The sequence below is a fragment of the Vanacampus margaritifer genome, chromosome 8, assembly GCF_051991255.1.
Source record: "Vanacampus margaritifer isolate UIUO_Vmar chromosome 8, RoL_Vmar_1.0, whole genome shotgun sequence".
Classification (NCBI taxonomy): Eukaryota; Metazoa; Chordata; class Actinopteri; order Syngnathiformes; family Syngnathidae; genus Vanacampus; species Vanacampus margaritifer.
Genome location: NC_135439.1, coordinates 10547574 through 10561436, shown reverse-complemented (window position 1 = coordinate 10561436; position 13863 = coordinate 10547574). Strand labels below are relative to the sequence as shown.

The 13863-nt window shown below is 39.2% G+C and overlaps 2 protein-coding genes across 3 annotated transcripts; one reads left to right on the top strand and one right to left on the bottom strand.

The window, feature by feature from the left end:
- Positions 1-1831: 1831 nt before the first annotated feature.
- slc26a6l1 (solute carrier family 26 member 6, like 1) lies at positions 1832-13531 on the bottom strand. Of its 2 annotated transcripts, XM_077573865.1 has the most exons (19): positions 13356-13531; positions 13114-13253; positions 12915-13025; positions 12682-12857; positions 12442-12606; positions 12171-12323; positions 11837-11919; positions 11607-11754; positions 11396-11509; positions 11165-11242; positions 10982-11077; positions 10795-10901; positions 10587-10656; positions 10418-10510; positions 10173-10283; positions 9645-10043; positions 9162-9216; positions 8954-9081; positions 8546-8869 (listed from the first exon to the last, which is right to left on the bottom strand). In XM_077573865.1, the coding sequence occupies exons 1-19, from the start codon at positions 13493-13495 to the stop codon at positions 8843-8845; spliced, it is 2394 nt and encodes a 797-aa protein (XP_077429991.1). In that variant the 5' UTR covers positions 13496-13531; the 3' UTR covers positions 8546-8842. The 2 variants fall into 2 exon arrangements, with proteins under 2 accessions (XP_077429990.1, XP_077429991.1); XM_077573864.1 differs by lacking the exons at positions 13114-13253; positions 13356-13531 and adding an exon at positions 1832-1957 and having other exon boundaries at positions 8797-8869; positions 12682-12967.
- p4htmb (prolyl 4-hydroxylase, transmembrane b) lies at positions 3026-8579 on the top strand. Its single transcript, XM_077573866.1, has 9 exons — positions 3026-3586; positions 3677-3758; positions 4361-4551; positions 4617-4713; positions 5529-5691; positions 5817-6002; positions 6063-6153; positions 6341-6464; positions 7867-8579. The coding sequence occupies exons 1-9, from the start codon at positions 3257-3259 to the stop codon at positions 8067-8069; spliced, it is 1467 nt and encodes a 488-aa protein (XP_077429992.1). The 5' UTR covers positions 3026-3256; the 3' UTR covers positions 8070-8579.
- Positions 13532-13863: the final 332 nt, after the last annotated feature.

Here is a 13863-nt window from a genome sequence, read left to right as displayed (position 1 = left end):
TATATATATATATATATATATATATATATATATATATATATATATATATATATATATATATGCATAAATAAATATATTTGTATTTAAATGTCGATTTTTTTTTATATCCATTTTTATTTTCACTTTTAGTCATTTATTTATTTTGTTATTTAGTCATTTATTTATTTAGTCAATTATTTATTTTTAATTTGGGCAGTTTTGGTACTCCATACCTCACACTGCCCTACACCTTGAACCCCAAACAGCTCAACAAAATAGATGCAGGAGTAACTTTAATATGAATCTCGACCTGAGAGAACAGTTGTGCTATTCACCAACACAAACCATCAAAAACAGCCAGATAGTCGTGGTCTTGGTATTTAGAAGCAGAGGGTGACAATATGTGCAAGTCAAAACTATAGCAAATCCTAAATTATTGTGGCAAAAATTAAGCACGTCAAGTCGTGTCCTCTCTCAATTTCAAGCAAGTCGAATCAAGTTTTCAAGCTTAAAATCGTGCTCAATCACATGTATTTAGCCATGTCACACTCATTATCTGTGATTTCACCATCCTAATGCATTCACAAACTTGTCAATCAAATGCATAACCGACATGAAGCTTACTTAATGTTTGAACAGCTAGCGCTATGCTTAACTATGACGTTAGCACAGCTAACATGTCCTTATAAGTTTTACAGTTACAGATGAAGTAAAATAGTTCAGCTGTGGTTCTCTTTGAGTTGCAAGTCTTTTGTGTAACATTCTCTTTTCCATGATTTTTTTTTTTAAACAAAATCCTTGAATCCAAATTTTATATCAATTTGTTCATCAAGCCTTCCAAGTAGATAGCCATGCTTGATTATGTAAGCAGTTAGCTGCTTCACTCCAGTTAGCTTAGTTGCTTCCTCCATTCAGAATGAGCAAATAAATTGCTCAGGCGCAGTACAATAAAGCTCTAGCAATATGAGCAACATCATTAGCATTGTCTGATACTTCCTGCTTACATGAAAAGTGACATTCATTATTACTGCGTCCTTTTAGATTTTTTTTGACAATGTTTTCTTTCAAACCTATCGCAAAAAAAAAAACGCCCATCAAACTAGACTTCGAAAACTAATACAGCCACACTACCAACTTAAAGTCAAACAAGATTGATAATAAAAAATCAATAGTGGAGTTCAATTGAGAACACTTAGCAAAACCATTTAATAATTTGGCATGTGCTTCAAAAACTTTTCTGAAACGAGAATGCAGTAGATGCCACAAGATGGTGCAAAGCCTTATCTTTGGTATCATATTGAGGAAAGGCAAAAGCTCTATCTACTATGAGAGTAGTGTTTTGGTGCCATCTTGTGGCATGTATAGACAATTACACAACCTGTACACTTTTTTTTCTCTCTTTTTTTTTTAAATGGTGTGAGGGACGTCAATTATTACGTGGCATATTTCACTTTTGGTAGCAGGGCTTCGTACCTATCCCACACAAAATAAGTGATGGCCTATGTGGTAATTTCATTATTTATAAATGTAACCAAAATTATGGCTGATAAATGCGTAACAATTAAAATTAAACATGCAAGCCTCACTAACTAAATGTATTGCGTGTGGGTGTCCATACAGCTCATGGCCTGCACATATCAACTAATCAGTGGGTGAATAATCTCATTTGCAATGAATCTTCTAGTTTACTATATTTCATCATGCACCATTCATGCATCCATTTTTGTACACTTTATGGGCACAGGTGAGCTTAAATGAGTAGCTAGGTAGGAATGGTTGCCTAGCTGCTATATATGCCATTATTTAGGCAATATGGAGTGTTCGGTGAACCTACCAATGATTTTGGAAAGTAGCTGGTGCAACCAGAGAGCAGTGGCGGAGAGAGCAAACTCCACATAGGATTGGAACCCAGAATCCACAAAACTTCCGAGGCGGATGTGCATGGTGCGCTTGGCATTTTCTTCTGCTCCATATAATTCTGCCAGAAAAAAATTAAATGAAAGCATTATCTTGTCAGTTCACAAGAGGTCAGCATTGCATCGCAAGCAGGGTGTTGCTCTCACCACTGAACTGCCAATGTATAAATATTCGCACATGGAGAAGACTGCTTTACTGTTTTTTTAATTTAATTTTTTTTTAAAGTATTATTAACTCATTCACTGCCATTGACGGCTAAAAAAATTTTTTATCTGAACTATCTCTATTAGTTTAACATTTTTCCCCTCTTTTGTTAAAAAGAATATGAAAAGCTAGTTTTTTATTGTACATTTAGAACAGATATCAAATTTGTGATTAATTGAGAATTAACTAGTAAAGTCATGTGATTAATTACGATAATTTTTTTAAAATCTTTTCTTCTTTTTTTAAATTCATTCACTGTCATTGACGGCTAAAAACGTCAAAAATTCATTTGAACTATTTCTATTCGTTTAACATTTTCCCCCTCTTTTGTAAAAAAAAGAGTATGAAAAGCTAAAATTTTTTTATTGTAGTAAAGTCATGTGATTAATTATGATTCAAATTTTAATCACCTGACGCCCCAAATTTTTTATCTTTTCTTCTTCTTTTTTTTAATTCATTCACTGCCATTGGCGGCTATAAACGTCGAAAATTAATTTGAACAATTTCTATCAATTTAAATTTGTTTCCACTTTTGTCGGCTATGTAAGGTTTTGTCATGTGATTAATTACGATAATTTTTTAAAAATCTTTTCTTCTTCTTCTTTTAATTCATTCACTGCCATTGACGGCTATAAACGTCGAAAATGAACTATTTCTGATAATTTAACATTTTTTCCACTTTTGTTAACAAGAGTATAAAAACCTTTTTTTTTTTCATTGTACATTTAGAACAGATATAAAATTTGCGATTAATCGTGAGTTAACTAGTGAAGTCATACGATTAATTACAATTAAAAAAAATAATTGCTTGTCGCCCTTAATTTTTAATATATTTTTAAATGAATTTATGGCAGTGAATGTGTTAAAAAAAACTCGGTTGATGCTGGATCGGGTGCATCGACCTTTTTTTTTTTGGTGGTGGTGGTGGTGGTGGTGGAGGGGGGGTGTAACCATCGCAGTGCTGGATGCGCATTACGCTCGCTGGCAAAGGGAATTGGTGCAGTGTAAACAAACCGACTGCGGTACAAACTGGTGGCATAATGAGCACTCGCTTTGAGAATCGTAAAGGATTTTTGTCGTAAGAAAATGTCACCGTAATCCGTCAGATGGACCTCGCAGCTGACGGCTCGTTAACCACCACTTGAGCCCCCCCGCGATGACCGACAAGGAGGCGGAGGACAGCGCCAGAAGCGCGCCCTCGCCCTCGCGGCTCGGCCGGCCGCCCGACGAGCGCCTCCCCGGCCCGAAGACCAGTGTGTGCTCCCGCTCATACTTCGTGGTGGTGATGGTGTTCTTCCACGTCTACATCATCAATGTGATCGTCCTCCTCTTGTACGTGCACTACAGCAGCGGACAAGAGGACGCCAGGCCGGCTCCTGCTCGCGATGCTCCGGGCAGCGACAAGCAGAACCCGCAGCCTCCGCGTCAGCCATCGAAGGCGCCGCTGCCGCGTGATATTTTTCTCCCACGCATCGAGGGCATCCGAGTGAGTACTCGGCGCCGTGATGCCATGATGAGTATTTATTTACCACATCATTATTCTGCACCACTATAATCACTTCCATTTATCTGGCAGGTGGGACATGTTCAGAAGGTGACATTAGTGCCGGGGAAAGTCCACGAAATGAGAACTTTGAGTCTGAAACCTCTGCTCTTTGGTAAGCAATCACAATTTGCTGCATCAACAAAGTCTGTCTTCAGAAAAACAACAACGCTTGACACTTCCATCATGCAGGCTATTCATTAATTTATTGCAGTTTACAGAGAAAACTGTATGATACATTATATTGTTTTAGTTTCTTAACTTACTTAATTCCCAGACTTTAATGAGCCGCAATGTAACTGTTCCCTTCACATAATTAAAGCTTCCGATGCACATTTGACCCAATTTAGGCTATGCTCACAGGATGAAGTGCAGATGACATAAGTGCATCGGTTAAAGGAACAGAAGCAGCAATGCATGAACAAATTGCCAAGTGGGTCAGTTGTTCTGGAGGCTGGAGCAAAGACGGTCCAGTGCATCTTTAGTTACATAATTCTGTACAGTGGAACCTTGAAAATAGAACTCCGCAGAAGTGGTCAAAATTAAATTGAAAATCCTGGGAATATATTGCTTCAAAAGTCAAACAAAGCATGTGTTTGACTTTGGAGGTTTTGGAGGCAAAAAAAAAAAACTATTCCTGGAGAGAGAAAAAAAAATTCAAAAGACGTAATCAATGTTAACTTAATTGCAGCTACAATTTTGTGTGTTATTGTGCAGAGATCCCCGGGTTCTTGTCAGAGGATGAGTGTCGCATTGTGATGCAGCTGGCACAGCTAAAGGGTTTGATGGAAAGTCAGTTGATGGTGCAGGACGGCCAGGAGGAGCTGGCCAAAGAGCTCAACCTCAGCCCAGAGGAGATCTTCAACCTTCTGGATATCAACCAGGACGGACAGCTGCAGCTCCATGAGGTGTATGTCACTGTGTGGATCGTGAATGCGACTAACACTACAGAGTGTCTTTGTGCCTTTGACAGATACTGACTCATTCCCGAGTGAGGGACGGTATTTGGCTTACGCCAGAGAATTTGCAAGAGATCTATGCCGGGCTCAAGGCAGACAAAGATGAGAATGGTAAGAAGTCACTCAGTAAATTTGATTAGTGTCACACTAATCATGAGTAATTAAACACAAATGTGGTTTGGAAGTGATGTATTATAGAATGAACTTTTAAAAAAGGCAGCATGAATTCATTTGAGTAGATTACAAAACAGCTAAAGAACTTACAAAACAAAACAAAAAAAAGTCAGTTCATACTCTTTGGAAAATAAACTATTCATCAAATGTTAAAGGGGAAGTCAACCCAAAAATTACAAAAATTGACAGAAATATGTTCTATGCAGCCCCACTCGTCTAACTGGTTAATATTGTGTTAATGGAATATGAGTTAAGCGGCAACATCCAGCAGTTTTTATAAATATCAGAAGGCGGCCATTTTGCCACTTGCTGTCGACTGAAGGTGACATCAATGTTGCTCAGGTCTCAGGTAACATAACAATCACAGCTCAGCTTCAGAAAACAGATGATGTGGATTGGTCGTTGCCTGAGCCCTGAGCAACTGTGATGTCATCTTCAGTCGACAGCAAGTGGCAAAATGGCCGCCCCCTGAGATGGTTAAAAAAAGGCTGGATTTTGCGTCATAACTCATACTTCAACGACACTTCTGAGGTTTACTGGATTATATTGGATTTTTAAAAAGATATATTTTATTTTAGTTCAAACATTTATATAAAAAGCCAAAAGTTTAATGAAAGTTTAATGAAAAGACACCAGTCTGTTCAAAAAAAAAATGGAGGTCAAATTGAGTTCCCCTGTAAATAATTGAGTGCATTCTAGGCTACTGTACCAAATCCAGGTCTCAAATGAGGTGTGCATTTCATGTGCTAAAGGTTTGCTGAGCTTAGAAGAGTTCAGGCTCCTGAGCGCTGACGCCTTCCAGCGCTTTCTGCTGCAACAGGGAGTTAAAAGGAGCCAGCTGGTGAGGAACAGTAGGCACACTTGGCTATACCAGGGAAAAGGAGCCCATCAGGTCCTTCAAGATATTAAGACCAGGTGAGGAACGAAATTTCTGTTGTGATCCTGTCACAATGGGGATTTTGTCACATCCATTCACACCTAACCGAAGTCTTCCATCTTTTGATCCAAGTTTATAAATAAATGAAATGTTAATCCCCGAGGGTGACTCGCCTCACGCGTCTGCCAACCACACTGGTGGACCTGAGCGAGCCGCTGCAGGTGGTCCGCTATGAGGAGGGGGGGCACTACCATGCCCATCACGACAGCGGGCCCTTCTACCCAGAAACCGCCTGTACTCACACGCGCCTCGCGGCCAACGCCTCCACCCCTTTCGAGACGTCCTGCAGGTGAGGCTGCTGGACTTCAAACGCGTGTGTTATTTTAAAAGCTGTGTGTCGCACACTCAGGTACATCACCGTTCTCTTCTACCTGAATTCTGTTGACGGGGGCGGGGAGACCGCATTCCCTGTGGCAGACAACAGGACCTTTGATGAGATGGTGCGTAATGTGTGTCGGTCTGTAAAGAGTGATTCAGGAAAACTGTCGCCATTGGATAATTATGCTGGGCTGTCAGGGACATAATACAGGATTACGTCCCATTCACACAATCGTGTGTTTGAGAGGCAATCCTGAATTCTGTCCCTGATGGCCCCTCATAGCTAAGCTTTTTTTTTTTTTTTTGAAGTCCCTCATTCAGAATGATGTCGATCTCATGGACACAAGGAGGAATTGCGACAAGAGTAACCTAAGGGTGAAACCTACCAAAGGGAAAGCTGTTTTCTGGTACAACTACCTATCTGACGGAAAAGGTAGTGTACTCTTAACTGCCTTTGCAGGATGTTCTGAGTTCAGCCATAAAACAAACAAAACAACATTCTGTATTATGAAGTTATATTGCAACCTGTGGGAAAAACAGGGCTTTATGATTGATTTTAGACATAATCGCACTGGCTTATATGAGTTAAATCAGTAATTCTCCTTTTAAAAATAAAACAATGCTCCATTTTGATACGCTCAGAGAAATATTAATTTACAATACGGTCATTATTAAGGTTGTAATTTGCAATACAGTAGTCCTGCACTAGGGGTAGACTGATTATCAGTGCCAATTTTGGCTTTTTTTTCTTCTTTTTTTAAGAGAGAGCTCTGTATTGTTCATTCGGTAATCTTACCGATTCGACATGTCATCATCATTGCTCTCTCTCTTTTTCTTTTTTTTGTGTGTGCGTGAGTATGTGCGTGTGCGGGTGTGTGTGTGCATGTGTGCGTGCATGTGAGTGTGCACTGATTAATTCACCTAAAACCTATTAAAAATCCCATACCGTTCACCTAAACCGAACACTTCAGAATCCAGCTAGAGTCGTGAGGTTGTCAGGAGACCCGAGGAAGGATCAAAGAAAAGAAAGGAATCTCAATATTTGGCATTTTGACAAATATCAGCGTCAGCCTTTTTACGAATGTGAAGGCCGATAAAGCTGGTATCTCACTGAGCGGTGAATGCTTGCGAACGTAGCAAAATTTGGGGTTTTCATCAGGATTTGTAAGATGTTCATAGATAGCGTTTACTTTTCACAAAACCATTTTGAACATATTTAGGCAATTTTTACTGTCTGCGAAGATCTTTTGAAACTTTTTATGAACCCTGACGAAAACCACAAATTAGCTCCATTCACATGCATTTGTGGTTCAGTGAGATACAAGAAACCTTTCATTTATGGATTTATTTAAATCTCCACTTAATATTAAAAAAAAAAAGATGCTGACACTGACAACTCTCTACACTTTGTATTTTTAAAAATAAAAAATAATAACATTAAGAAATTATGTTGAAATTTTGGAAAACTTTATCTCTAGTAGACATTTACTTGCTGTTGTTTTTAATTTAATTTTAATTTTATTTTTTGTTGGAATTTTTAAACAAAGCTGTCAATTCTTTGTATGTTTAAGATTAAAATTACATTTTTTAAAAATTGACGATAATATTTTTTTTTACTGAAAATGAATATTGGCTTGAAATATCAGTTATCGGTCTCCTTGACTACTAATAAACGGTATCTGTATCAGCCTTGAAAAACATATCGGTCTATCACTATCCTGCACATACATTCTAATGTTTTGGTTGCATTTTTAGTCAGTTTATGTGAGAAGATCAAATGAATATTTTATGTGCCCCTCAAAAAAATCACAATTGATATATTTCCCCCCCTGTAGGATGGGTTGGAGAGCAGGATGAATATGCTCTGCACGGAGGCTGTGTGGTCACCCAGGGCACTAAGTGGGTCGCCAATAAATGGATCAATATTGATCCAGATTACCAGCGTCAGGCTCGCTACGAGCAACAAGTGTCCCATCAGCCAGAGGATGAGGATGATGAAGATCTGACATTGAATTCCGATATCCATCAAGAATTGTAGCTCAGAATCCAGCCCCTCCCCCCTCTGTCCTGCACACGACACGTTTGTTAACCGCAAGATGTATTCAGGGAATGAGGTCACAGTGGTTTTATGCAACTTTAAGGCACTTTTGTCACATTTTGCTTGATAATGTCATCCTGTTATTTATTTACTTGACTGTGTATAGTTAGTTAGACTTCCCGTTTTAGGAATGTTGCACTAAAAAGTCATCCAAAGGAGCTGCAAAATCCCTTTGCATGAAATAGCTATCATGTTTTGCTGTTGCTATAAAATTGCACTTGACTGAGATTGCTAATGAAAACATTTTAGTATAACTTATTTTATGCCATGACCAAAAAATATATACACTCAGTGTGACGCATGTTGCCTTGTATTTGTTCCTTGAATCCTTTATTTTTTAATTGTAATACACAAGTTATTGTTCAGATCTTCTATTTTAGCCATTGTTTTTTTTTTATATAAACTGCTCTAAATATTTCCCATGTGTAATAATAAAATCAAATAAATGTATGTGTCTTTTTGTATTTTTTACTGTAACACGTAGAAGTAACATTGAGGGCCCCAATGTTAATCAACCACTAGAGTGAGTGACATTATTGAGTGCCAGGGCTGAAGCATCTGGACCAGTCACAGTGTATGACAACAATGACATCATTTACACCGACCTAAATTTTGCCTCCTGAATCTAACAGACTAAATATATTAGTAGTTGGACGTTCTTTCCCACCTTCTTTCTTGAGAACTGGATGTCCTGCCATGATTGGCTCAGGTTCCTAAAGCTTGGTGTTGCTGTCCGTAACCTGGAACGAGAGGTCATATAGGGTCATTTATTTATATACTTTACCTGGAAACCTGGAAAAGAATCACAGCCGGATCACACTCACTCTTGATGACTCATATCCGCGATGGTCCAGACAGTAGAGCACGGCATCGTGGACGGAGGCAAACAAATGTCTCTTTGTAATCCACTCAGAGAAGAAGTGGCCAAGCTCCAGCTGTTCGACCACGGAAGCTGAAGAGAAGAGCAGTTGACAGGTATAGTGGCAGCGCGCTTGATATTCAAATGCTATTAGTGACATGTGTTGCACTTACCCTGACAACCTGCCAAGTAAACATCAATCTCAATCTCACCGAAGTCTTGGAAAATCTGTCAACGAATATTGGATGTGAATCAGTGATGAAGGGAGTCTGGATAGCTGAGAATACAAATATTGGGGAAGCTGGCCAATTCCCTCAGGATATAAAAATGGAAGAATATTAATCAAATATATATACACATAATAAATCATAATTGGTAATTATTTGTGCTTATTATTATATTTATTTATTTATTATTTATTATTTATTTGATTTTATTAATTAACAGCTTGCACTCTTTCCTGAGGTGTTTGTTAGATGGGGTTGGGATCACATTCCTCACCAAACTTTTTGGACAATTTTTTGAGGACTTGGGCATAGATGTGCGGATAAAGGGTCTCTAAACACATGGTATGTCCATATAGTGTTCTAGCACCACTAACTGTTTTTTTTATTTACTATTTCTTAGCATGACTTTCATCTTTTTTCCAAACTTACATTTTTCATGGTCTTAACAGCCACTGTGTCTATGAAGTTAGCCGTGGAGAGGTCAAGAATAATGGAGTGGATGTCCCAGGTCCATTTTCCAAGAGACCCGACAGAGATGCGTTCCAGGTCAAGTCTCAAGGTGTCTTCACTGCTAGAGCCCAGAGTGGTGGCGTCTCCATCCATCTGCTCAGACATCCATCCGAAACTGGTGCTGTCTGGATCTCTTCCCTTCAAGTACTCCCACCTACGTTGACCGTCTGCTGTAGCGGGTTTTACAAAGACTGTGAGATTTTCTCTTTCAGTCCAGTTCTCTTCATCCTTTTCTGTGCCTTTCATCGTCATCCTTGGGTTTCTCCAGGTTTTGGCCTCCTCCTCCACAGAGAACACTTCTGTCTGGTCAGCAAGTTTCTAAGGAGGGGATAGAAAAATACATTGTTAAATACATTTGGCAATTTATTTATTGAGTGTGATATTTACATACTCTCAACTCAAGTGCTGCAACTGTTACATACAGTATGTACATTAAAACAACATTACCTCTCTCTTGGCTTGTCTTTTAGTCCGTCTTTCTTCTCTCTTTTGTTTATGTTTCTCTTTGGCCTCCTGTCTCTTCTTATAAATAATCATTTTATTGATGTCAAGTCCACTCTGTAACCACAAGGAAGAAGAAAACATTAAAAACAAAAATATGAATTGTACATTATTTCTGTTAATTATTATTGTTCTGGATTAGAACAAGACTGTAGTTAGTCAAGATAAGCAATAAAAAAAAAAGTGCAAACCTTTTCTTTCAGGGCCTCGAGGTACAGTTCAGCATTAGCAAAATATACTGTTGCAGAAGAGCGGAATATTGTAATACCCGGAATTTCTCTTGCCTGCAAAACATGGATACATGAATTGTATATTTTCATACGGGTGCAGCTGCTAGATTTTTATTTTTGTCTGTTCTACCTCTTTGTGAATCCCAATATCCACGTACAATTCGGAACCTTTAACATTTCCAAGAACAGAGTATGTTGGTCTAAAAATGGTAAAAACAGGAATGAGCACTACAAGATTTGGGTGCACCAAGAACATGCATTCAAAGGCCACAACAGTATATATTATATATATATTTAAATCTGTCTTAACAAAGATGATAATAATTCCCAGATCTTACAGCTGAGTCCTGAAGATAACAGTAAGGAGTGCAAACATAATGGCAGCTGCAAGGCCCAGATCCAAATTGAAGAGCAGAGTGGACGTCCACGTGACCAACCACAACACCTGAGGGAGACAAAATAATAAACAGTTAGTCCACATTCAGCATCACAATAATTTATGCCCAAATGTTGTCATCCCCTCACCAAATCAGTCTTGTTGCTCCGCCATAGATTAACAACGTCTGAGTATTGTTTGAACATACCCTTCAAGTTCACAAAGACAATAGATGCCAGAACTGCCTAAAACACATGTTAAAACATTCCGAAATCTGGACATAGAATTTTGAAAGGAGTTGATAAAAAAAAACAGTTAGTCATGTAGTAAACCTTTGGTAGTTCCTGGAAAAGTGGACCGAGTTTCAGTATTGTCACCAGGACAATTACAGCTGATGCTATTCCAGCCATCTGCAAGCGCACAAGGAAATTTGTGTAACATACAGATAACAACCAGGAAGTAACGTTTTTGCTAAATGTAACCATAGGATCAAGCTGGGTTGTGGCTTGATTATATAAAAGCAAATAAAAGATTTGTTTGTATTTCTACTGTTCTATACTCACTTGTGTTTTTCCACCAGTGCTCTCTTGAATGAGACTCCGGGACATGGATGCACATACAGCGTAGCATTGGAAGAACCCCCCAACTGTATTGCTGAGACCCAGAGCCACCAGCTCCTGTAGCGACATCACAATGAGTGGATGAGAGGCAATATAGAAACCTGAAAATAATACGTATTTGCGGAATAAATCAAACAACGAGAGTTTGTTGCACCTGGTTGCTGTCCACTTTGTATCCGTGTTTCAGAGCAAATGTTTTCCCGAGAGAAATTGATATGGCGTAGGCTACAAGAGCCAGTGCGAAAGCATCTCCAATAACTTCACTAAAAATGTTCACGTCTGGTACAATTGGAGAACTTAAGCTGGGGAGCAAAAGTCAGTAACAATCAAGAGGGCGTCATGACAAAAAGGGAAAAAAAAGATAACTGAAATAAAGATGCTTACCCACTCGGGATTTCTCCAACAACTTGAATAGTGTAGTTTCTATTTAAGTGACCATAGTTTGATATCAGAGTTGCTGTCACAATCTGCACACAGATAAGATTTTGATATTAACACTCCAGAAAAATGTCAGATACAGCGAAATTTCAACCTAGTGAATCATATTCTGAAAGATGAGTTAATTATTAGACTTGTTTTTGCTGTAAAGCGCACAAATGCCGACGCCCTCGTCTCTACCGCTGACTCTGCGTGTTTCCGCTGCACGATCAACGCTAGCCTAAACCGCTGATGTGCCAACATGAACACCCCGGGAAAGCGTGTCCTCGTGTCAACTGACTGTGATGAGCTCCACCGGGATGGCAAGTGGCAGCCTTGGGCTCAGGAAGGAGTTGAGCTCCTTTGCCGCAATCAGCAACGCCAGCGAGACAACACTCGCAACCAGGGTGGGGAGATGCGTCTGCGGCAGCAAGAGGCAAACGTCCTTCAGAGTCTTGATTATGAAAAAGAAAGAGAGAGAGAGCAAACGTGAAGATATAATTCTAATATTGAAGTTGACTAATATTTTACAGTGGTAGCAAAACTAGAGTACCTAAGTACCTCCTACTTACATACACCAGTGACAAGGGCCCATTAAAGCGTGCTGGTGACACCCCAAAGATGTATTTCAGTTGTGCCACCACAGCATGGAGTGCAGCAGCAGTTGTGTATGCCCGCACCAGAGGTTCAGACAAGTATGTACCCACAAAACCGAATTTGACCAAACCCAGCACAACCTGAGCACAACAATACATTGCATATGTACAATATATAAGCACTAACGGGAAAATTGTCCATTCTGTTTTTCATACCTGAATAAGCCCTCCCAGAACGGTGGTAGCAGCAGCCACCTGCACCCTGTACGAGTCCCGAGCAGTCACGTCCACCTCTGTTGTGACGTTGGTCCCGTTCAGTTTCAGGAAATCCACATCTGGAGCGAGTCTTTCAGTGACGCTGCCCACCATGATGCTAAGCACAGCAAATGTACCTGTACAACAAAAAAGGTTCTATTTTAAGCAGTAGCGAGCATTATTTTTCTACTCACCTATTGAAATATGACGTGACGTTCCAAAAAAGAAGTAAATTAATGCTGGATAAAGAGAAGTGTAGAGGCCAAATACGGGAGGAAGCGAGGCCAATAATGCATACGCCATACCTGGGGTCAAATATGTGATTTGATAGCATTTAAATGAAGAATACAGTATGTATGTATCTACAATGATCAACATGAACTAATTACCAACCTTGTGGCAGGTGCATTATTCCAACGCTGATGCCAGAAATGAGATCTGACATACCATAGTCCCAAACAGAGTATTTGGGCAGCCAATATAGCACGGGAAAAGTGTTCAAAACTCCATGCTTAAGTTTGGGGACTGTGCACCTGCAATTAAAATTTCATTTAAGTGTCTGGGCACATTTGATAAACACATTACAATAGATTAGAGAGTACATTTAAAAAAAAAAAATCATAAAATTGTCTTACCTGATGGAATCTTTAAGCCGATTAATTACAGACGGCTGAGTGTCAGCATATGGTTGTCTCTGTGCTAATTCTTCAAGACGCTGCTCATCCAGCACTTCCCTTTCAATTCTGTATTTCCTAAATTTGTAGCTTGATTCCATTTGGCCTTAACGTGTGAAGCTGTCTCATTGGCAACGATACTCTAAAACGACTCCTATTACACCGAAACTGCCAGATCCTGATCCTGTGCTTCACCTTTATCAGTACTTGTACATCCGGTTGCCTAATGGTTAACTCTGGCCAGGATGTTGTGCTGAGGAACATTAATTGGTAGGCTTGTTTTCACATTGACATCATAAAGGATGTGATTATGTTTGTAAAGGAGAAAATATTAACTTACGGGAAGTTTTAAAGGTTGTTTGCAACTTTTTACTCTCCTCATTTTCCATTCAGAAGCAAAAGTGAGGCTAATGACCCGTGTAATGTAATTTTCAAGTTGAAACCACGATGGTAACTATTTGTAGAGAGT